The following is a 23788-nucleotide window of genomic DNA, read 5'->3' on the forward strand; positions in this document are numbered from 1 at the left end:
TTGAGGAAAACAGCTGCGGCACTAGGAATCCAACCCACCTAAACCTCTAAGAGCCAGACCAGGAGGTGAGAGAGCGCCCAGGAAGCCACAGGCTTTGGAAATTCTTGCCTGTACACAATTACCTCTGGACTCCAGAGTGTGGCTTTACTGTGGTGGTGACCTAAATGAAATGAGATCAGACTTACATCAATCATTGAAACCAATAGAAAAAGTAATTTACTAAAGCCATTTATGATGTCTTTAATGGTTGGGCTTTTCCTCATAAACTATATGGCATCCTGACAACGGTGAGAAAATACCTAGGCAAGCTATTATAACCTATTAATGAGTTTTCTTCACCTTTAAAAAAATTCTCACTATAAATATCAGGTCCAGAAATTAAAGTTTTGCAATCTGGATTTGACCTTTCAGGGTTTTTTTTTTTTTCCTGTTCCTATATTTCCTGATGTAAATGAGATAATTCGGCTGAAACTATGGGTGCAAGCTGCTATCGAGTTATGTTTTCCAAGAAAGTTTAGTTCAAGCAGTCACAAAAGTGGCCCCTCAATGGCCCAAAGCCTTGGGATCCTGCACCCACGGGGGATACCTGGAAGAAGCTGCTGATTCCTGGTTTCGGAGCACCGTTGTGGCCACTTGGGGAGTAAACCCACACGTGGAAGATCTTTCTGGCTGTCTCTCCTTCTCTCTCTTATTTTATTTTCCAATAAAAATAAATAAATATTAAACTAGCTCTTCAAAAGTCAGTGGTCAATGTAGCTTGCCCTTGTACATCCTCAGAGGGGCTGGTGTGTTGGTTCAACTAGCTAATGCTCCTCTTCCAAGTGCTGGTACCCCGATCGACACTGGTTTATGTTCTGGCTGCTTCACTTTCCATCCAGCTCCACGCTTATGGCCTAAGAAAGCAGTCGAGGATGGCCCAAAGTCTTGGGACCCTGTAACCAGGTGGGAGAGCCAGAAGAAGCTCCTGGTTCCTGGTTTCAGGTCGGCTCAGCTTCAGCCATTTTGCCTGTTTTGGGAGTGAACCAGCGAATAGAAGATCTCTCCCTCCTTCTCTGTGTAAATTTGCCTCTCCAATAAAAATAAAAATAAATCCTTTAAAAAAATGTACTTCAGAAACATGAATGTTTTCTGGTTTCCGTGATCTTTGGAATGACATTGAATAAAGGTCACTGCTCAACAGTTTTTAAATAGAACTTTGTTGGTCAAGAAGTTCAATTCTGCAGGAAAAAACAAAATGTAATGTACCATTGCTTTTGTCTGAGATAAAGTGAGAGAAAACAATGATTGGAAACAATTGCGTCTGGAGTGACTGAGAAAAATAAACTCTTCATCACATCCCATTATTTCACAATGTATGTCAGATTTGTCTCCGGTGAATGTAGGTTCAGGTGTTAGCAGACTTAAAAGAAACCTGAGGGGTCACAGCAAAGCTAACCTCATTGCACTGCTTTTAAATGTGCCTACGTGGGCCCAGCGTGATAGCATAGTGGTTAAAGTCCTCGCCTTGCACACGCAGGGATCCCACCTTGTTGCCTGTTCTAATCCTGGCAGCCCCACTCCACATCCAGCTCCCTGCCTGTGGCATGGGAAGCAGTCGAGGACGGCCCAAAGTCTTGGGACCCTGCACCCATGTGGGAGACCCAGAAGAGCTCCTGGTTCCTGGCTTCAGATTGGCTCAGCTCCAGCTGTTGCGGCCGCTTGGGGAGTGAACCATTGGACGGGAGATCTTCCTCTCTGCCTCTCCTCCTCTCTGTATAACTGCTTTTAAAATAAAAATAGATAAATCTCTTTTTAAAAAAATGTGCCTACGTGATTTTCATTTTTAGAAGAATGTAGTTTTCAGGTTCTCAACTCTAACACTTTGCCAGTCTCATGCGCTTCCATTCTTGAAGCAAACCAATGTGAGCAATGGAAGTGATAATGACTAGAATGAAACCCTCCGGACTAGAAACATGAATTCTCAATGATGCTGAGGGAAATGGGGTGGGGATTCTCTTAAGAGGATGCCAGGCAACTCGCTCACTATTTTGAAAATTGTTAAATGAAGGGGAAGAATATAACACTGATCCGGTCTTGCCAGCAGATTTCCTTAGGGAAATCTCACAGAGACGAGGGAACATTTTTCTTTACAGTAGAATGTCTGCCGATGTACAGGAAGGAGTGCAAGAATGAATTAGAACATCCCTTTGCAAAAAGAATAGATGTGGATGATGGTTATCAGTGGTCGCAAAATCCATGAGGCTAGAGGCTGGCAGGGGGTTTTACCAGGGATGGTGCTGGGCCTCATCGACCAAGGCTGTCACAGGAAGAGACACAGAGGTCTCCTGATGGTGGGACAATATCCCATCCGTGAAGGTCGCCTGGCAAAAAGTCCAACTTAAATCTCAATGATTCTTAAACTCTAACTGTACCATTACAGGGGGAAAAAAAGAAGAAAAGAGAATAAGCAGGGTGGTGTGGAGGAGGGCAGCAAACAGAACTGGAGAAGCCAGACACAGATTAGAAATCTTTATATGATATCGATTAAACTCCAGATTTGGGACCTCCTTTGAATCCTTCTTCAAATAAGCCGCTTACTTATAGTAAGTCAATGGGAGAAGTTATGATACCTGGAATGTTTGATGAGATCAAGAAACCACTTTCTTTAAATGTAAGTATAGCATTACTTTTCTTTCTTTCTTTCTTTTTTAAAGAAACTGTACCTATCTTTTTCCTGCATTTCTAATTGTTGTTATTATTATTTTACAAATGTGGCACCCATCATTCTGCTATTTAAGTGTAGCCTTACACTGTGGCTATGGACAACGGCAGAGAGTCCAGCATCTTATTGTTAAGGCATATTAACGGTTTCTTTGGCAGTTCATCTTTGGAAGTAGAGATGCATATTGCATTGCATCTTCACAACTTGGTATGATAGTTCTTATTACACAATTACTATACTTCCCCTTTAAGGAAAAGCCATAATCCCAAATCAACAAAAGCAATAGCAATAAAAAATTTACAACATGAAGTTAAATAACATGCCACCAAATGACCAATATTTTGCTGAAGAAATGGAAAGGAAAAAAAAAAAAACCTTCCTTAAGAAAGCAATGCTATTGTATGACCTATGTGTCACTGAAGAAATTAGGAGGAGTAAAATGCTGTTTTGAAGAAATGAAATTAAAAATAAAACTATCAGATCCCATGAGATGTAGCAAAAACAGCATTAGAACGACTTTTATGTCTCCCCTCCGTTGTCCCCTATGCTTTGTAGTAATATAGTCTATCATGTGTATAGTCTTGACTCCAATTTTCTGCCCTTTATGTTGGCATAAGCAAGAGTGGAAAGATTAATATTCTGTTGTTTAGGTATATTTAGACTTTTCATTGGGGGTATATGTTTATTCAGGTATAGAGATTCATTCTGTCATTTTCTTTGGTTCCAGATACTCTGGACTCCATCACATCCTTCGTTTGTGAGATTACAAGTGTGTGTCTTCCTTCACTTTTTTTTTCATTAGCATGGAAACAACTTGGATGTCCATCAAAGGAGGACTGGATAAAAAAAATACTGTGGTATATCTACTCTATGGAATACTACTCACCTATTAAAAAGAATGAAATATTACCCTTTGCAACCAAATGGTCCTAATTGGAGACCATTTGCTCAGTCAAATGAGCCAATTCCAAAAGGATGAATATGACAAGCTCACTCTAATATAAAACAGTAGGTATCTTTTGCAGAAATATTCTGCAAAATATTAGCAGATAAAATGAGGTGATATCTAGAGTTTGATCCAAATCAATCTAAATTAATTAACCTGAGCCAGTGGTTGCTAAAGCTACACGGTTGGTTTGTGAAGGGTCATTCTATTAGCTTTGTATAAGCTAGGAGTTTCCCATAATGAAAAAGTTTAAAAATTCAAGAAAGAAAGAAATGGGGGAGGGAGAGGGAGAAGGGAGGAAGGAATCTCAGAAACTACACAGAAAGCACCACCACACAGACAAGCATCCATGACTTAATGGCAGGTCTTGTCGATAGGAACTTACACAGAATAGATGAAGTTAGAGCAAGCAGTACCCATGGTTAACAACAGAACAAACTCTGCACTGAGTTCCATAGATTTTTACAAGAGTCAAAGAAATCTGGTCATCCAAATCACTAGGCAACTCTGGAATATGCTTGCCATTAGAATGTTTAAAAATCATTAATGTAGATCAAAAGAGTTACACACGAGGCCAATACCCATGCAGTATTGACAATGTCAAGTTCGAAGCACCTTTACTGACATAAAATGCCCCAGGAAAGGGGAATTTTCATGGACATTCCAAAAAAGTAAAAAGCATGCTTATAGAAATCAATTTTAAGACTCAAAAATAATTAAGGCTCTTGTCCTTATCATGTGACTTCTGAAAAAAATAGATACGTTCATTGAATCTGGACTTTTCACCCATCAGCAGACGTGGCTGGCTTTGTTGCTACCTTCTGGGAACTTACTGGGAGAGAGTAGAGGCAGAGGTATTAGGGAAGAAAAGCAGCTAAGTATGTGCAGCAAAATCCAGTGGGATTTTGGTCCAGGAAGTAAAAAGGGCTGGCATGAAAAATAATGACCCACATTTGAACCAAGCAGCCTTGGTTGGATCACAGCCAGTGACCAGGACCATGCCTTGCCTTCTCCAGCAGTTGGCTGAAGCTATGGAAGACATCTATGCAAGAGAGGACATTCTACCCCTGAAATACTCAGCCTGGGCCAACAGGGGGGTGGCAATAATGGGCAGCCTGTGTCGAAAGCCACTGAAGATGACCTAGAAATCAGGATGGATCCTAAATGCAGACAAAGGGTTTAGGTTGCAGAATTTTTTCAAAGGGAGGTGTGAAACAAGAGAGCAGATGCTGGGGCCCTCCCAGAGAGGCCAGATGCATCTTTGGTGCTTCTGCTAGCCCTGAGTGTAAGGTTCCTGAATACAATGGTATCAATGTCTGAATAGGCTCCGGACACCTGGGGATGAGAACATCCAAGAAACTTCACAGAACGTGGAGAGCCATGCACCTGGAAACAGAACATCTGGAAATGAGTTTCCCTGTTTTATCCCCAATGGGTTCTCTTCTGTCTCCCCCACACAGAAGCAGGTTGGCTGCCTGCATTGTGTCTCTCACACCCAGGCATGCATGTATGCTTTCTCTCCCCCTCCTACCATTTTCAGAATCTCTCCCCTCTCACCTCTTTTCTGGCTTGCCGGATTTGCCTCTCCAGCTCTGCAGGTATCATTTTACCTCTAAGGGACACAGAATTGAGACTTTGAGTTGTGTTCAAGCTATCAGACAGTATAAAATATCCCCGCCACCCACGAGGCTTCTGGATCCCACTCCCATTACCTTCCATCTGTTTCCACAAAGCACACGTTGTCAGTCCCAATCCCCAGAAAGGAGGCTGCTTTCCTCATGGAGTAATGACACTGAATTAAAAGGAATATCGGGGAAGCAAGAGAAGTGAGCACACAGTCAAGAATAGTATTGCTTATTATCGAGAAGGGCGTATTTTGCTATGTCTGAGCACCACTGGCTTTGGAAAAATTTGCATAAAGGAAAGTAAACAGTAATTTCACTGAGTTCCCTGGTATTGAGCTTGAGAACATGGATGTTGAGTTGAGAGAAACCAGCATTTAACTCCAAGCTCTCCCGCAGTGAGGGCCATGGGAGCTTAAACAATTCATACCTATTCTCCAAGCCTCAATTTACTAATCTATACAGTGGTGATAACAATGTCTACTCCAGCTCCTTGGTTGCGTAAAATAGGTTAATAAATGCAAAAAGCTTACCATGGAGTCTGGCACATGGTTTCCATGGAAAGAGTTTTGTCTTTATGCTACTAATAAGGCTCAGCATTGACAGGAACTCAAAATCTAGCCCACTGCTAACTTGAAATCCTTCAAGAAGCAGCAAAGCTCTATTGCACAGACTGTAATCACAGACTAGAGAAGAATTTAATTATTCCCAGGAAAAAAACAATGGATTGTAAATGCTGATCAGACACTTGACCAATCTTGTTAAATACTACAGGCAAAGCTGAAATTAGACATGCAGAAATGTGGCTAGAATCATAACAAAAGTAATAATAATTACTCTTCAGTATAGAAAAACCATGTTACTCAGCTGTGGCACAAATGGGGCTAACAGATGGTTCTGAAATCAGCTGTGGTGTTTCCTATTGGCAAGTAATTATTCTATATGCTTTGGATTCTGGGGCCCTATCCTCTCCCCCTGCCATTACAGGAAACCCACAGAATCATCTGCATTCAAACATGGAGGACGTCATTCTTTATATGTAAGGGAGGACAGGTGGTCAATTAATTCTTTGTCATGCCAGAAAAATGAAGGTGCTAAAGGACATTATTATACCAAAAAAAGTCTGAGTAATTTAATTTGTAGGTATGAATAGATTAAAAGAGTAGTCATGCTTTCACACTTAACTTGATATATTCCCTCAAATGTGGTAATTTTTTTTTCATTCTTTTGTCAAGAGAGTTTTATTGGGAGCTCTTTTTTTAACTCTGTAAAATAAATGCAGAGGTAGCGCTATCAGAAAAAATGAAACAATCCTAAATAATTAATTTCCAAATATCAAACATGACATATCTTAGAAATGCCTGCAGGATGTGTTTTTTTTAAGATTGTTACAAGAACATATGCATATTGGAGAGCAACAATGTATGTGAAAAGGTAATTAATTCTCTGCTTGCTGCATCAGCGCATGCTGGCTGGAGGTAACACGCCTGGCACAGCTAAGGGGACATAGCTAAGGTGATTTGAGCCCTGGCAACCAGAGTTATTGATCTTATGATGATAAATGCAGCTTTTCCACGATATGTACCTAAAAGGAAAACCACAGCGCTCTACCCATGAAAAACAGCAAAGTATCTTCCACCAATGGATGTGCTAAATAAAGACCTTGTAATCAGAGTAAGAGTAGCTTAGGTGGAGCTATCCTTAAGGGCTAAAGTATAGCCATTGTCAACCTCAAATGCATAGGGAGAAATCTTTCAAAATATGTGCAAAACTGAAGCATCTCAGAAGTTAAAGAGCCATGGAATGGAAAGAAAAGGAAGAAGGTGATGTTTCAGGCATGCTGAGCAGTTTCCAGCCAACAACACAACAACAACAACAACAACAACAACCACCCAGATGGCTGGAATTCAGCAATAGCAGCTGTATTTAGCAACAAGTAGTGCCTGTGCCCATCACTGGCAAAAGATAAGTCAGTCCTTCTAAGTCTTAACCTTCCTGTGGGTTTTATGATTCTACAGAAGACACAACAATGTCAGTAGGTGCTCATTCCTGTAAAGACAGAGCAGAAAGTGCCTATATGAAAGTGCTGAGCTGAAGTCTGGCTTTTCCATTCCCAAGGGGCTTTTTGCTATGACCTTGGGTTTCTCAATGAGCTGCCACTTCTTCCTGGAGTCCACCGTGCCATGGATTCTATCCGATGCTGACTATGGGATGCTCATAAGAGCTAGTGGGGCAAGCAGGCTTTATAATTGTTATCTTTTAGGGAATGAAGACAATGAATGCTCAAGGGCTTCTCCAAAAACACTTTGTTGTTCAGTTCCTACAGAAGCTACAGCCAGAAGCCACATGGACTGACTCCATCCCCAAAGCTCCGACAGACACCCTAAGGATGCCCATTGAGACAGCCTACAGTGTACCCCAAAGTAGAGAGCTGGGTTGAGCGAGGCATCAAAGGTCCAATATGTTAAAAAGAACGATGGTCATTAAAACACAAATGGAAATGATGCGGGGTGGGTATTTGTTCGACTTAGCAATGAAAACACAATTCTGGATGCCTCTCACATTGCAGCGGATAGGTTCAAGTCCTTGTTCTCCTGCCTATTCTAGCTTCCTGTGTACACTCTGGGAGGCAACAGGTGATGGCTCAGGTTGATTCTTAACTCAGCATTTCAAGACCCTCCTGCCCAAGACATTCTCTCCATAACAAGAGACTGCTTGCAGTGTAAACTGTCCCAAGTGTTTGAACCCCTGCCACCTGCGTGGAAGACTCAGATAAAGCTTCTGGATTTTGTCTTGTCCAGGACTAGCTATTCTAGCTATCTGAAAGTAAATCAGTTGATGGGAGATTCTCTCTCTCTCTGTCCGAATGTGTGTGGGGGGGGGGCGGTGCATAAAAAGAGAGAGAAAAATAGATCGTTCTTGCTTTTCCCTCTTTCTCTGTAACTCTTTCAATCTATTCATACCTACAAATTAAATTACTCAGACTTTTTTGGTATAATAATATCCTTTAGCACCTTCATTTTTCTGGCATGACAAAGAATTAATTGACCACCTGTCCTCCCAAGAGGACAAGGATAGCTTGAGCCCAGCATAGTCATAGAATGTATCCTTGCTGGGCCACAGCTACATCAGTCAGTCAACCTCCAGTCATGCTAGGGAGCTCAGCCACTGGAAGCAGCCCTCCTAAGACTGCAGACTCTAGTGCTGGGTTTGGGAGAAATGTGCCAGATTGAAGAATTAATGGTTCACTCAGATTTCATAAATTAGGAAATAGAGGCACAAAGAAGTTGATAAAAACTTACTCAAAGTCATTCAGTAAGTAGCAGGGATTGGAATTGAATCCAGGAACCCTCACCTCACCCAAAAACAGTGTACTTATCTGCAATCTGACCTTTTACTTCACTGGCCAAAAAAACTAGAAATGGGGAATAGAGTAAGAAATACAGAACACAAAATTGTGTGTGTGTGCGTATGTTACAAGCATCTTTTTTTTTTTTTCCTTGAAAAAGAAGACCCGGCTCCCTTACATTAGCCAATCAAAACAATCAGTGTTCCAAGAATTTTGCTGAGCTCAGTAGTGTTCATCTATGTTCTAATAATTGAGATATTCAATGAGAAGATATTCAGGGAGAGAACCTTTTCAAATTAAATGTCTTTCTCAAAGAAAATGTTGTGAACTATGAATATTGTTTGTGAGTAGTTTACAAAAGTGGTTGACGCTGAATTTGCCATAACAGATTCATAAAAATACTTCTAGAACAAAATACTATATTTGAGCATAATAGTCACACGTGAGTAGGACAAAATCACACCAGTGTGCTCAAACAAACCCTTTTCAATACCATATTCATATATACATAATATATATGAGTATATATTATGGATATATATATATATAAATAATATCAAGAATAATATTTTTTTACCTCATCAGATGTGAAAACGATCAATCTTGGCAACCCAAACAATCCCTTTTCTTTAATATGGGGACAATATTTGTATCTAGCTAAATTCATTGCATACATATTCGACACTGAACCACCTGCAAAAATGAAATGAAGATGGCGTGATTATAGCATGAAGTAATAGTTCCTTGAGTTCTTGATAAGTTACAGTGTGAACAGCTGTGGCCATGCTGGTCTAGTGGCACTCAGTGTGAAAGCTTCCCCAGCATTGTCCCCAACCCACTACTCCGTGGTCCACATACACATGTTCACAATCTCCAGTTTCAGCAAAGGGGAACATTTTGGTCAATTCTTTCATTCCAAGGCTTTTCCAAAGAGTTTAAATCTATGAGGTCTGGAACGAGGGTCAGCACCTAGATCTCCATAGATTATAATATTTTCTGTCGACCACCTGGTAAATAGCATTGAAATGACAACTCATGTTCATATAGCACTTAAAAATGAGGTGGTTCCAGGATAAACAAATGTGGTTCTGATATCTTCTCTAGTAAAAACTGAGTGAAAATCTGAAGGCTTGTCAGAACCCTTCTAGACTCCCAAGAGCAAGTAAATGAACTAATAGCAGATAAAGGCCCTAAATGATAGACATCTTATTTGCTTAAGGATGTGTATCATATATGCATTGTATGTTCAGAATATTATCCCTTTGGAGAAAGGCAAAAAGCTAGAATCGCACCAAGTATCTTTGTTCATATCCAGGGTTTGGTAAAGCGTGGAACTGCAAGGATTGTTCCTGCTATGAATAAGTTTCGGATGCTTGTCATGGAAGGGTGATGGCAATATCTAATTGTACTCACCTGGGTTAAATATTCCATCCCCTTCTTTCCAGCCAATAAATTCAATCATTTTCTTCAGAACCGCTTCTTCCACTAACAGAAACACTGGGGACACCTCATACGTATAACTAGATAGATATAAAAAACACTTCACTTCTATGACTAGAGTCAGAACATCCCTTCGGTGTCCCAAGAAACGCACAAAGAGTTTACTTCATCAAGTGTTCGCCAAAGCGTAGGTAGTCTTCGGAAATACAGAATTATTTCATCATTGATGGTGTTAGCCATAGTTAGTTAAGTGCTAATATGGGGTAAACTTAGGGATGCACAAGCTACACCAGCAGTTCTAACTTAGAGGAAACTTTCAAGAGAAGAGATAAAGGCAGCACACTCAATTTTTGCTTTAGCCATAAGCAGTAGCCATTGCACTCTGTATTCTGTGGATACCGATCCATCGCTGTCTAAAGAGTCATCACCATGTTGACCAGGTCTGACTAGGTTACTGCCATGCATATGCTAATAGTTCAGCATGTTCTACACGGAGACTATCTGTCCTCAAGCAGGGTTTCCTCTATCACACTCTCTGTGCTTGTTCAAATGAAAAGCTCATTGGGAGATGTCTCTCACTACTACTGCCAATCCCCTAATGTGGAGGGGTTTGTTGCTCTAGGCTGGAATGCCCTTGATGGAGATCTTCGCTGGGTTAATCCCTTTAGGGATTGCCTGAACTGAAGAAAGATACTTCCTCAATGCCACACCCCTTCATTGAGCTGGTGGTAAAAGGCCTGGTCACTGTGCCATCAGCTCAGACTGCCACTGAGACTGCAAGGCAGTTTGGTTCCATCCCTGCCCACTCCCCCAGTCACTGCCATTGGTTTCAAGGGTATTCCTGAGTAAGCTTGCTATTACCAAACTCCATCTGTAGCAGCTTCCCAGGGGGCCCAAACTATGACAGCCATGGAGCCTTGAGTTTTAACGTTTGAGTCTTCCCCTCTCTTGAGTACTCTGGGGGCGACTAAATATCTACAATTTACTTCTCAATTAGGTGATTACATGAAATTGTATCTGAATAAATGTATACTCTAAATATATATGCTAAGCTGACACACATTATAGTCACAGAATTTAATCTAATTATTTTAACATCTGGTAAGGAAGGTTTGGGGATAGAGGCACAAAATTGTATGTGGAAGAGTTACTATGTAATGTCAAGCTAGGTTCCCAGCCCTACAGATACTTTTTTAAGTTGAGACAGCTTCTATTTTTAATCACGGATGAAGCTAATGCACACACACCAAGTCTATGAAAAAAAAATGTGTATTTGTTTATGTAAACTGACACATTTTTTTAAAAATGAGTATAACACTTTCTCAACTATAAACCTGGAAATAGGCCAGGAGATAGAAGAGTGTGGCAGAACATACACTCACAGATTGTCACAGTTTAGGTAGATGGTTCTGCTTTGCAGCAATTAGAAACCTTTAAATATTGCAGGTAGAAAGCTGAGATGAGGAAGTCAAAACAAACAAATTAAAACAAAACAAAAAATAAAGCATTGAACCTATAAAACCAGTTCAACGTCCTCTTCCACCATTCTGACATGGTATCTGCCCTCATGGTCCAATAAAGGGTCTCTTGTTGCACCTCCATGTTGCTAACCAAGTGGGCATTTTTCATTTTTTTCTATCTTCATTTTAAATACTGAATAACAAAGGACACACTCTCTTCCATGGTTTCTGTCTCTACTCTATTGATTTTCACCACCTTCTCTCTCTCTCTCTCTCTCTCTCTCTCCACTGTAGGCAGATCTCCTTTCCCCTAGCCAACCAAAAAATGTTGGATATCTTCCAGGCCCACCTTCAGAGCCCTGCTCTATCTTCATTCTGTATCAAGCTGATAGCTGGAGGGTGCTCTCCAATTTTGACCACTAACTTAAAACCACCTGTTAAGTTTGGGAAATGTATCAACCAATGGGGCACACACTCAGAAATTCAGACTGGCTAATCTGTCTTCTATCCAGCTAGGTTTTAAAGCTCATGTGTTAATTCTAATGAAGGTTGACAATGACCAGTTTAGAGGATCTTGTTCATATCCACTGTTTCAATCATCATAAGTTAAACAAAACACTTTTGCACTTATATTTTCCTATGGATGTCATAATTTCATATCTAGATATCTTTCAGTGTGGTGGATTGTGTTCTTGCGTATCTGAAAGTGACTACAGACACAAATGCTCACAATTGGGAATTGACTTCCTGATCTTGCCTCTTCCACGCTACACTTGAAAATTGTCTCCCTCTCCCAGGGCTTAATATCTCAGCGAATGACGCAGGCATGAACTCACCTACGAAAGCCTGAAAAAGCAGGCATCTCAGGAACTTCTCTCACTTCTCCATTTTCCTGCGTCATCAACACCTTATCCAGTCCTTTCCATTTTCTCTCTTAAACATGCATATTTTTCTCTCCACTCCTACCATTAAAGTCCATCTCTCACCTGCCTAAGGTGATGCACTCCTAATTGTCAGCGATCTTTTCCACAGCATAGCCTGTTGGAAACCTTGCACAGCTTTCGGTAGACTCGTGCTCGCTCACCAACATGGCCCAATGGATTCTGCTCGATTAGCTTCTTGCTTTCTGATCTTATTTTCTGCTGTATATCATGTACCTCTCCAACTACATGCACACTGACTTTCTAATTCGTAGAATGTATCATGCTGCCTCCTGCTACGGAGCCTTGGTACACTCTATTTCTTCTACTTGGAGCACAGTCCTTTCTTACTGTCTGCTTAATTCCTAATCATTTTTCAGTTCTTCACTGTCATGTACTCAGACAGACTTTCCTGCACTCCCATCAAGGAAAAAATGTCTCATTTATAGTTATAGTAGCATGTAAGTCTCTTTACAAATCTGAATTGTTTCTTAGCATTGTGTGGGTGGTTAGCATCTCTCTCACACCCAGGTTGGTTTACATCCACAATATCTCTGCAGTGCTTAGCAGATAGGACTTTCCATACAGGAGTGCTAAAAGATGGCTTAAGCAGTCCTGTGGTCAATGGCACAGCAGTTTCTGCCTACCATTTCACAGTGCCACTGTACAAAGCAAACGACTTTTTGAATACTGCTAAATGTCATAAAAACCCGCTCCATTATTTATTATGAGACCATGCAGAAGAAATAATCAAATAGAAATGCATTAAATAAAATTTCATCTATTTGAAAAAAATCTCTAATTCATATTTGCTATGACATTCCAGTATCATGACACTTACACGCTTGGATTTAATGCTTCTGTTATAAATCGTGCCACCAAGGAGTAATAATCAAGTCCAGCATACAACTGATTGAAAAATCGTGGGTGATCTGTGAATTGAAAACAGGGTATTCACTTATGCAGCAATAAAAAAATAGACACTTTCGGTACAACAATACTCCAAATGTAAACAGTCACACACAACAGTGCATGTGGCATGTTTCTGTTTAGGTGGCATTCAACGCAGCAATGTTGTCTTATGGACGCAAAGCTTGGAATTCTTGGTGCTCATGAGAAGGCATTTCTGAATTGGAAGACACTGAGAGAGTCTATCCGATCAAAAACATTCACAGTCTCTGGGTGATCAGTTCAACATGCACAGCTCTGCACAAGCCCGTTGAGCTGGATGTTGAAGGTGCATGCACTTCACTGAACAGAAAGTCCTTCCTAATTTTTAAAAGTCAAAATAACGATTGTGTGCACGGACACACCGCTGAAAAGTCATCCCACAGTCTAAGTAAAATTCAAGCGCTCTTCTTTTTAAAGATTTATTTTATTCTTTATTTGAAAGACAGAGTTACAGACAGTCAAGGAAAAATAGAGACAGAGAGATCTTCCAATCGCCAGTTTGCTTCTCCAGTGCCAATAAGGGCCAGAGCTGGGCTGATCTGAGGCCAGGATCAAGGAGCTTCCTTCAGATCTCGCATGTAGGTGCAGGGGCCCAAGGACTTAGGCCATCCTCCACTGCACTCCCAAGATAGAAGCAGGGAGCTGGATTGGAAGTGGAGCAGCCTGGATTTGAACTAGCACCCATATGTGATACCGGCACTTCAGATGAGGATCAGCTTGCTATGCCACCACACAAATCCTAAGCAATCTTTTAAGAGCTTTGGTTTACTGCTTTATTTTTTACCATTCATACCCAAACCAGAATCCCTGAGACATCTCAAAATCTTGGAATTTTAACCATGTAGCAGAGCCTGCTGCTTTTGTGTTCTGGAGATCTCCATGTTGATTTTGTCACTTCCAATGCATCTCATTTGCCACAGGTTCATTCAGGCTATGGTGGTGAGTAGCTTATCATTTCTGACTGGACAGGACAAAGGCATCATGGGAATGCAGGTGATTCGGCTTCAAATGACTTCATTCTCCTGAAGATTCAGACAACCTGTCCCTGGGACTTTCAGGGTTGTTTGTCCTGATTTAGAAAAAAGGCCTCCCAATGGTTCTTGGCTTTCCATGGAGTGAATATTCACAGAGTACCAGACTCAGGGGCCTGACAATCCCATCACAGCAAGCTCAGCATGACAGAAAACAAAGAGGCAGGAGGTCTGTTTCAAAATTGGAGTATTTGAAAACCGTTTTACTCAGACCTCCCATTCAATTCACAACACTTCTTGGGGGCTTTTTTATTTGTTTGTTGTTTGCCACTTTAAACTCAGTATTCAATAAAAATTGAAAGACTCGCAAGAAAAAGCCTTTTCAACGAAAACATGGAAAGCGTCGTCTGATCTGGCAAAGGAAACTAGACATTACTACAAGTAATTTGAATAATTTTTTTTTTAGTTCTGTGTTAATTTATGATTGATTTCCATGGTAACATTATGGCAAATATCCAGTAAAATGAAAATCTACTGCATTAAATGTCATACTACACTCCTGACATGCACTATAATAATAAGATATGTATCTCAGCTTCTGAAATGCTAACTGGGTTTTTGATGCATGCACCAGACTTTCCTAAGGGAATACAATCCAATTATGTTTAGCCAGGATTTTATTATATTCTTTCCACTAAATTTAGTCCAGTGTCAGAATTCACAAAGCATATTGCTTGTGTGGTCTTAAGCACTAGATTACCTTTATGTCACGTGCAGAAATGCCTATTTTGGAAACGTATTCTTCCATTTTTGCAACTTGCTCACTGGATGCTTGGGCTATTGAGTCAAATCGGAATCATATCTCACCATAAGACATGTACCCATTACTACATTCACAAATGATCACAATGCCGCTTGCACTTTTGCAATCACAATGAAAACCTACCACGGATTTACTTTTCTTGTGTCCATCTAAAGGTTTTCTTTCTTTTTTTTTTTACCACATTTGTTGAAAGAAGCTGGTTATTACAATCAGATATAAAGGTAGTCACTGACTTCTAAATAATCTATTTATATTATAGGTGTCCTCTACTTTTAGAGATGTACTTATTTATTTATAATACAGAGTAACAGAGAGAAAGATCTCCCAGCTGTTGATAAACCTTCCAAAATGCCCACAAAACACAGGACTGGACTCTGACTAAAGCCTGGAGTCAGGAGCCAGGAGCTACATCTGAGTCTCCCACCCGTGTGACAGGGGCCACACTACTTGAGCTGTACATGAGGAGAGAACTGGGTTGGAAGCAAAGTAGTTGGGCCTCAACTATGGAATGCAGGTGTCCCAAGCAACTGCCTAACTCACTGAGCCACCACACCCACCTCCAAATGCCCTCTTTAATCTTTTTTAAACATTTTGAGACACCAAAACTTTAAAAATTTTAACAAATCCATATAATTAAAACAGTATCTTCCAATTTAGATCAACATAAAATATACAAGTAGAAGGTTCTTCATTAAAAGCGGAGTATGGAGATTGGCAACCAGCAGGTAACATCGAAATATAAACACCACGTCCCTCTCAATCCATCTTTGGGCTTGACAATGAATTTCGATTAGGTATTAGTCCGAATTCCACTATAGAAACATCAGAACCACTATGTTTAAATCCACATTTTGTAAACAGTACTATACTTCATTTCATCAAGAAGTAGATGAATGAATGCTTTAAAAGCGTAAGGACCTGTCCAAGTTAGAGATCAAGGTGGCAGATAAACGCTCTTACTAGTTTTGACACTGTAGCGAATGACATCCTTGCAAAGCTCTAGCAGTCTGTCGTGTGGCTCGCCTGTGTCTCTCATCTCCAGATCGAGAAGCTGTTTCAGCTGTTCAGGAGACCGCCATTCACAAACCTGGAGATGAACAAGAACGCATGCTTCATGAGGTGCCCATCTTAGCCAGATTTTGAGAGCATGTAGGAACATGGATTCTATGAAGCTACCAGACAAGTGGAAGGGACCGATACTTAAATGTGCAACCAACATTTGGCATGAAGAGATATGACAGTCACACAGATGATGACGTTGAAAACAATGGGGGAGGGGGAAAGTCCATCTTGGAGTTATAGAGCCAAAGGCATCCTGGAAATGAAACTTACTGTTCCAGAACATAAGAGCAGGGTGAACCAAATAAAGGTTTGGGAGAGGGAATCCAAGATGTGGTCTAGAACCAGTTAACAGAAACCACAAAGGTTGAAAGCATGGTAGCTCATGGCACAGCTGAAAAACTTTGAGAATTCAGTTTGGTTCTATGGGAACCTTTGAGATGTTCCAAACAAGAGAAAAGCATGATTTGTATTTGTGTTTATGACAATTGTTATACTAACTTTATAAAGAGTCTAAATTTTGGAACAGGAGGTTTCTGGACGAGAACAAAGCAAATGAACATCTGACTGAGATTAGATGTTGTAGGAGTGAGCATAGAGTTTCTAGAGATACTAAAAATGCAGAAGCGGTAGATTTGGGACTCTAGCTAAATGTTGAAGCTGGAAGAAACAAATGAGTCAAAGATAAGTGTAAAGTTTCTCTTTTGGACCCCAGGTGTGATGGTGGCAATGGGAACGAGAGATGAAAGATCTGATTACATATGGGATAAAGTTGATGAGCTTGGAGTATGTTTAGGTCTAAGCCACCTTCAGAACATCCAAGAAGGATGTACCAGTTGGTCCGATACTCTTGTGAAAACTCATTGGCAGGGTTCTAAACATACACTGTGATTACATAAGATGATATGTGTCAGAAAGAACCAACAGTCTACATTACATCTCCGCTGGGCATTAGCAACACTTAGATTCGGGTAAAGGTAAAAGAACCAATCTATGCTCTGAGGACAGGCCAGTGAGGTGAGAAGACCGCCAGGAGAGACCAGAAAGAAAGAAAAATGTTGTTAAAGGAGAAGGTTACTATTATTAAATACTGCTGAGAAATCAGATGAAAGACTGAGAAGGGCTCATGGGATTTCCCAACATGGAGGTGTTCTTGGCAAGAGCAGTTTGACTTAGAAGCGTGGGAGTAGAGGCCAGATTGCTGTGAAGGAAGGACGTAGGAGGTGGAGAAAGAGGGAGGGGGAAGTGTAGACGTGTTGAAGAAGTTTGGCTGTGAAGAGGAGAGAGACGGGGAGTAGCCAGGGAGTAAGAAGACTGGGGGATGGGAAGTTAAGAGAAACCTAAGAAAATACCAAGTTGTTGAAAAGTGTGCCATTAAATGCATGTTCTGTAACTGGCAGAGATAAATCCAAAATGTTTCTGATAATGGAAAGTAATGACTTCTGATACACTGTCAGCACAGAGGAATTTTACACGGGTTTGGCTGAGGGAAAACAGCAAGACTCCAAAGGCCGCTCATAATTTGATCTCCTCTATATAACATTCTAGGAAAGGCAAACGCTCTAAGATCAGAAGGTAGACCAGTTGTCTCCTGGGACAGGAGGTGAAAAGGTGTTGAGCATCAGGAGCAGGGGAGAATTTGGAGGATGACAAGAGTGCCCTATATCCTGATCATGGTGAGGGTAACATGACTTGTCAATATTCATGGACTGACGCTCAAAACGTACAGTTTACTGAACACACATTATACCTCAATCTTTAAAAAAAATGTGGCTGGACAGGGCACTAGGAGCAGTCACCTTTAAGCACAAGGATGTGTCACAGGCTGCTTTCAATGTTGTCCTGTGGGATCTCAAACACAGTAAATTATGTGGGCAGCATTAGGATCTTAGGCCTTGTCTTCCCATCTTATTTCCTGCTAAAAAAGTAAATTCTTTCCAGGTCAAAAGGTCCTCCTGCTATGTTGAATGCATTCCATCCTTTTCATTATTTGCTTTTCTTGTTTTATTGAATACCCCGAAACATAAACACCCTTACCTCTACTTGTCTTTCTCCAACATAATCTTACCTTTGCATTCCATGCTGACCCTCATCTTTCCCATTCCTCTGGAAAATTCCTAAAGTCTACTCTAACTTCATGGCATCCCACACGTTCTCCCCGGGATCCTCTGTTCTCCTTTTCAAGGAAAACCTACCCTTCCAATTAGATCATAAGTTCTGTTCAAAGCTGGGCCTTTATCTATCTTTCTTCTTAATCCTCCAGGGCCAGATAGAATGCCTTGCCTGTAGCTAGCACCGAGTTAATATTTAATGACTGAAAAAAAGCCAATTAAAAACACTTACTAGAAGAGCAAAGTGCTCCAAAATAAAGCAGATCTGAACTATTGCAGAAGTGTAAATACTGGAAAATATACAATTATAGATTATTAATTTCCATGAATAAGAATAATCAACAGTGATTTTTTAAAAAATCTATTCAAAGTTCACATCTTATGGCCATCAAGCTTTCCCAAATACATGTGATCAAAACCTTAAAATAAATATCATCACATTTAAAATAATTATTTATTACTGACTAATATAATGAGAATAAAAATATTCTGTATGTCTATTTCTTGGTAAGTCAATTCCAAAATGAAAAACAATGAATAAGTAAAAGTATTATTTATTGATTTCAAACCATAAGGAAAAGTGGTAAAGAGCACACATTCTAAAGGCAGGTTGCCTGGATCACAGTTCCAGCTCTGACACTTACTAATGCATTGTCTTGGGCAAGTATTTGACCTCTTTGTACCTTTGTGTGTGTGTGTGTGTCCTCTTCTCTAAAATGACAATAATAGAGTGCCAGCCCTGCGGGATTTTCCAAGCATTAGATACATAGATACATACAGAATGGTCTTTGTAATAGTGCCCAGCACATCGGAAGAACTCTTAACAATTTATCCGTGATAGTCCTAGTTTCCACTTGAATCTGAATTTGAACCTGAATTTATAACCTAGAACCAATTACTGCTATCAGCCAGGAGTTAAATTTAACAAGCTTTCTAGCCTAAGCTCAGACAGCTTCCTGATAGGACTTTTCGATAAATTTTTAAACATAATTTGCTCATTTTAGCAGCAAAACAAGATACACATGAAAATGAAGAGCAAAGTATGTTTTCGAGCATGTATAAAGTAGATCAGCTATTAAGTATAGCTATTCTATAGCTGTTCATGGGCTTATGTAGCAAACTATGCAGTCTCCTTAACTTTCCAGGAAACAAAGATGACATGACCCCAGACCTTGGCATCTGGTATCCTTGAGACAACAGCCTTAAGAAAATGAAAAATCCACACCCTCCTGCCCTTCACTGCTTTCCTTTAGGTACAGCCATGCTGGGGCGGGGCGGGGCGGGTAGGGGGGAGAGGGAGAACCTATCCTTTCCATTCCTGGAATTTTTTTATTTTTACCTTCTCATTGATATCTGTAGCCTTCTGAACCACCTCTTCCATGATCAGCCTACAGGCCTCTTCAACAAATTTTTCTCCAGCTTTTGCATCTGTGGTGGGACCATTCAGTATGATGCCATCCACAAGGACTGCATCCTTCTTACACGGAGCTCTCTCTTGTGGATCAACATCTCCTAGAAGCAGAGACACAAAATGTGATGGAGAATCTCATTAAGTCATACAACAAAGTGCACAGATAAGAAACAGACTCTTCTCCTGGCTCCACATGGTATGTCTTCTCTTAAAACATAAAGGGGTCTCGCGGGGCATTCAAACAACCACATCACAGACCTAAGGGCAATTCCAGGAAGCTCACAATTTACCAGTTAGGTATATGGATCTTATTATATTTGCTCCTTTGGATCAGGTTGTCAGGACACAGAGTAGATAGCTGTCTATTTGGTATAATTTTGGGTCTAAGCAGGAGGGTGTTATTGTATATGCCAACCCCTATGCTGGATGCTATCTGAAGTTGAAAAAACAATGTCTTCTACAGCTAGGTTGCTTGCCAAGCTCCACTCCTCAAAGAAGTGTAGCATATTGCTTGGCATTTCCACACATACAAATGATAACCATCGCTCGACACTCCCACACCAGAGCAGGGTGGAAGGAGCAGAGTCCTGCCTTCAGAGAACAGGGCGGGAAAGCGACTCTATATTTTACCTGTCATTCCCTATTAGAATGCCCATCTGAGTTCTGACTGCTCTACTTCTGACCCAGCTCTCTGTTAACATGGCTTCGAACACAGCGGAAGATGGCCCAAGTACTTGGCCCGTGGCATCCATGTGGAAGACCAGAATGGAGTTCCCAACCCCTGGCTTTGGCCTGACCAGTCCTAGTTATAGTAGCCATTTAGGGAATGAACCAACAGATATAACATCTCTCTCTCTCTCTCTCTCCTTCTTTCTCGTGCTTCCAAAAAAATTAAATAAAATTTTTTTTAAAAAATAGCTAGAATGAATTGTTTTGACTTTCAGCACCTGACGCATGGACTACACAAGTCACTGGATGGAGGTGGCAAGCTTCTATCTACATTTCTTTGTGAAAATTCATGTAGCAGGTCAGAATTTGGATTATGTTCTGTGTGAAGATACAGAGAATAGCACCTGATCACACACACATTGCTTTACTCAAGGAAACAGGAACACCTTTCTGGATTGGAACATCAAATTAAATTTCATAAAGGCCCAGCCTATGTTTGATATATGTGCGTTAGAGGAGTGGAGAGGGCTCATCCGGTCATCTTCAAGACAGTAAAGAATGCAATCTTCAACGGGAGAGAGCTAGCTGCTTCTGTCTTGGAGGACTGAATCACACAAATCTATGCCACAAAATGTGCGCCCTGTTCCTTTAGGTGTGGGCAGTTCCAGTGATTTTCCTCGTGAACTAGAATACAAAGTCTACCCAGGAAGAAAGATCTATTTTCCATTCCTGTAGCATCTTGTTTAGCATCAAGGAGTGCGGAAGAGCTCAAGAAATGTAAATGTGACCCATTTGATTCACTCTGGCAAATACCTTTTAGACATGTACAAAAAGGCCTTTGTAAATGCAAGCCTGTGTCTATCTCACACGCACGTGCTCTCTGACAGTGTTTTAAAGATGAGAGTATTTTCCTGTTTAATGAATCAGTCTTAAAGTTAGAAAGAGCAAATATAAACATCGCGCTCTTCTTCATCTGAAGGGCAAGGGAGAAAAGCACACAGATTCCATCTGCTGGTTGCCTCCCCAAATGCACACAGCAGCCACAGAAGTCAGAACTCAGTCAAGGTCTCCTAGATAAATGATCAAATCCCAGTTTCTTCAGCCATCACCACTGCCTCCCAGGGTTAGCCTTGGTAACAAGCTGGAGACAAGATCTCGAACTGAGAATCAAACCCAGGGACTCCACGATGGGATATGGCTGCTGTAACCAGCATCTCAAAAAAAGCAAAGCTAAATGCCCACCTCTTCTGTACTTATTTTGCTAATGTTTCTTTATAGTTTTTATTTATTCAGAGAGAGAGAGAGAGTGATTCCATCCACATCAACAGTACTGTGCCAAGTTGAAGCAAGGGGCTCAGAACTTCATCCAGTTTTCCCATGTGGGAGGCAGGGACTCAAAAATATGAACCATGACCTAGTTTGGCTTTTTTTCCCCCCAGGGTACATGTTACCAGGAAGCTAGAAATAGAAGGAGAGTCAGACTTGAACCCAAGTACCCCAATCTGGGATGCAGGTATCTAAGTCACTAGGCCAAAGCACAGGTCCCTGTCAGTAATCTTAACGTTACACTGGAAGCCTGTATTTACAGGATCCTGCACATTAAAGATGCTGATTCACTCCCCCAATCCCTCAGCCATTTTCTGTAGCATAGGGAACAGCTCAATGGTTTGTGTAAAGTCATCTTCAGTGCCTTGAAAGCCTTCAAACTTGCAGCTTTAAGTAGAGGCAGAAGGCTGGAACAGAATATGTTCAGAGCTGTACCGATGCCAATCCTTGACTAAAGGTTAGAAGTCAGCAGGGAAATCTATATCTTAGCAGAAAGGTTACTGCCTACCCAAAATAGCCCTCTACAGAAATAATCCTGGCCTGTCAATCCAGATAGCTAACCAATATCTCCCCAGACTTCGGTCTTGCTGCTTCCTCTTTCCTTCACGGGACCACCTCTCCCTTCCCTATGATGTGCGTGTTCATTGAGTTGTGGAATTTTACAGAAACCATTTTTAGAAGTCAGCACTGCACCTCACACAGTGTCTTATATTTTAAACACACTTTAAATGTGCTGGGGTCTATTTAAAGAAACTCTCGGAATGTATGTATTTCAAATATTTCTATTCTTATCGAGCGTTCCAACAGTATTAACACTTATTATGCCTCAGACTCCAACTTTGCTTTAAAGTCAAATGTCCTAGCATAATGCTACAGCTTTAGAAAGCCTTCAGTTCTATTATGGGCAAACACGGATGGTCCTCGCAAAAGCCCCAGATAGAAATGTCACAGGAAGATACCCTAATTTGGGAAAGTCAGAATCTGCAGCAAGGCCCCATTTTTTATCCTCTCCCTGAAGGGGAAGCTGTCTGGCTTCCCATGATGAATTTTACTGCTATCCTTTACTTTCACTTATCTTTCAACTTGAAAGGATGCCTTTAGCATGGTTTGGGGCCAAATGCTAAAGCCCTGGGTGAGCTTTTAGGTGATAATGCTATGCATTTGAAGGAACTTTCCCAATTTTTTTTAAGTGTTTTTTAGGTACTAAAAATAAAATGGGAAAGGGGGCGATTATTCTGGAAACCCTGGTTATGTCAGTAGGCAGTGCTACAGTGCTATTATTAAGCATACAGCGAAAAGTCAGGCTTTTAAAAACCTCATTAGTAGAAATTTAGGCTTTTATTGTCCAGAGAATCACAGCAGCTGTGTCTTTCTCATGCCTTTCTCTCTCTCTCTCTCTTTCTCTCTCTCTCACACTCTTGCGCTGTCTCTCTCGTTCCTTCCTTAAGGTTATTTATTTCTTTCAATGACAGAGTTAGAGAGAGAGAAAAGCACAGCAAGAAACAAAGAGGTCTTCCACCACTGTTCCAATGGTCACTATGGTCAGCACCGGGTTATGGCAAAGATAGGAGCCTGGTTTTTTTCTCTTTTTTTCCAGAGACTCCAACATGAATGGCAGGGGCTTAAACAATCTTCTACTGCTTTCCTAGGCTCATTAGTAAGGAGCTGGATCAGAAGTGGAGAAGCGGGGGCTTGAACCCAAGCTCCCTTAAGCGAGTGGAAATGAGTCTTAACCACCTGCACCATAACGCTGGCCCTATGTGCAGCTTCTCGTGGCAGACATGTTCACTTTTAATTCCAGACACAACAATGCTCCTCCCTCTCACACCGCATTTTTCCAAGCTAGGAAAAAACAAAACAACAAACAAGCAAAAACAAACAAAAACCCCTCTGGGGCCAGCATTGTGGTGCATGAGGTTAAGCCACTGCGTCTGACATCAGCATCCCATATTGGAGCATCGGTTCTATCCCTGGCAGCAACACTACCAAGCCACCTGCCTGTGAATGCAGCTGGGATAACAGCAGCAGT

At 41.0% G+C, this 23788-nt stretch overlaps 1 protein-coding gene across 1 annotated transcript in view; it reads right to left on the minus strand.

Annotated features, from left to right (window-relative positions):
* GADL1 (glutamate decarboxylase like 1) overlaps positions 1 to 23788 on the minus strand; it is a 123221-nt gene that overhangs the window by 89861 nt on the left and 9572 nt on the right. The window contains exons 2-8 of the mRNA XM_041003895.1: positions 19693 to 19865; positions 16144 to 16270; positions 13280 to 13370; positions 10032 to 10138; positions 9196 to 9311; positions 5360 to 5439; positions 5205 to 5259 (exon numbers count right to left, since the gene is read on the minus strand). Of these exons, the coding sequence (XP_040859829.1) occupies positions 5205 to 5259; positions 5360 to 5439; positions 9196 to 9311; positions 10032 to 10138; positions 13280 to 13370; positions 16144 to 16270; positions 19693 to 19865 (749 nt within the window). The remainder of the gene's footprint in view (positions 1 to 5204; positions 5260 to 5359; positions 5440 to 9195; positions 9312 to 10031; positions 10139 to 13279; positions 13371 to 16143; positions 16271 to 19692; positions 19866 to 23788) is intronic.

The sequence above is a fragment of the Ochotona curzoniae genome, unplaced genomic scaffold (genome assembly GCF_017591425.1).
Source record: "Ochotona curzoniae isolate NIBS_2020 unplaced genomic scaffold, NIBS_Ocur_1.0 contig_1302, whole genome shotgun sequence".
NCBI classification, from domain to species: Eukaryota; Metazoa; Chordata; class Mammalia; order Lagomorpha; family Ochotonidae; genus Ochotona; species Ochotona curzoniae.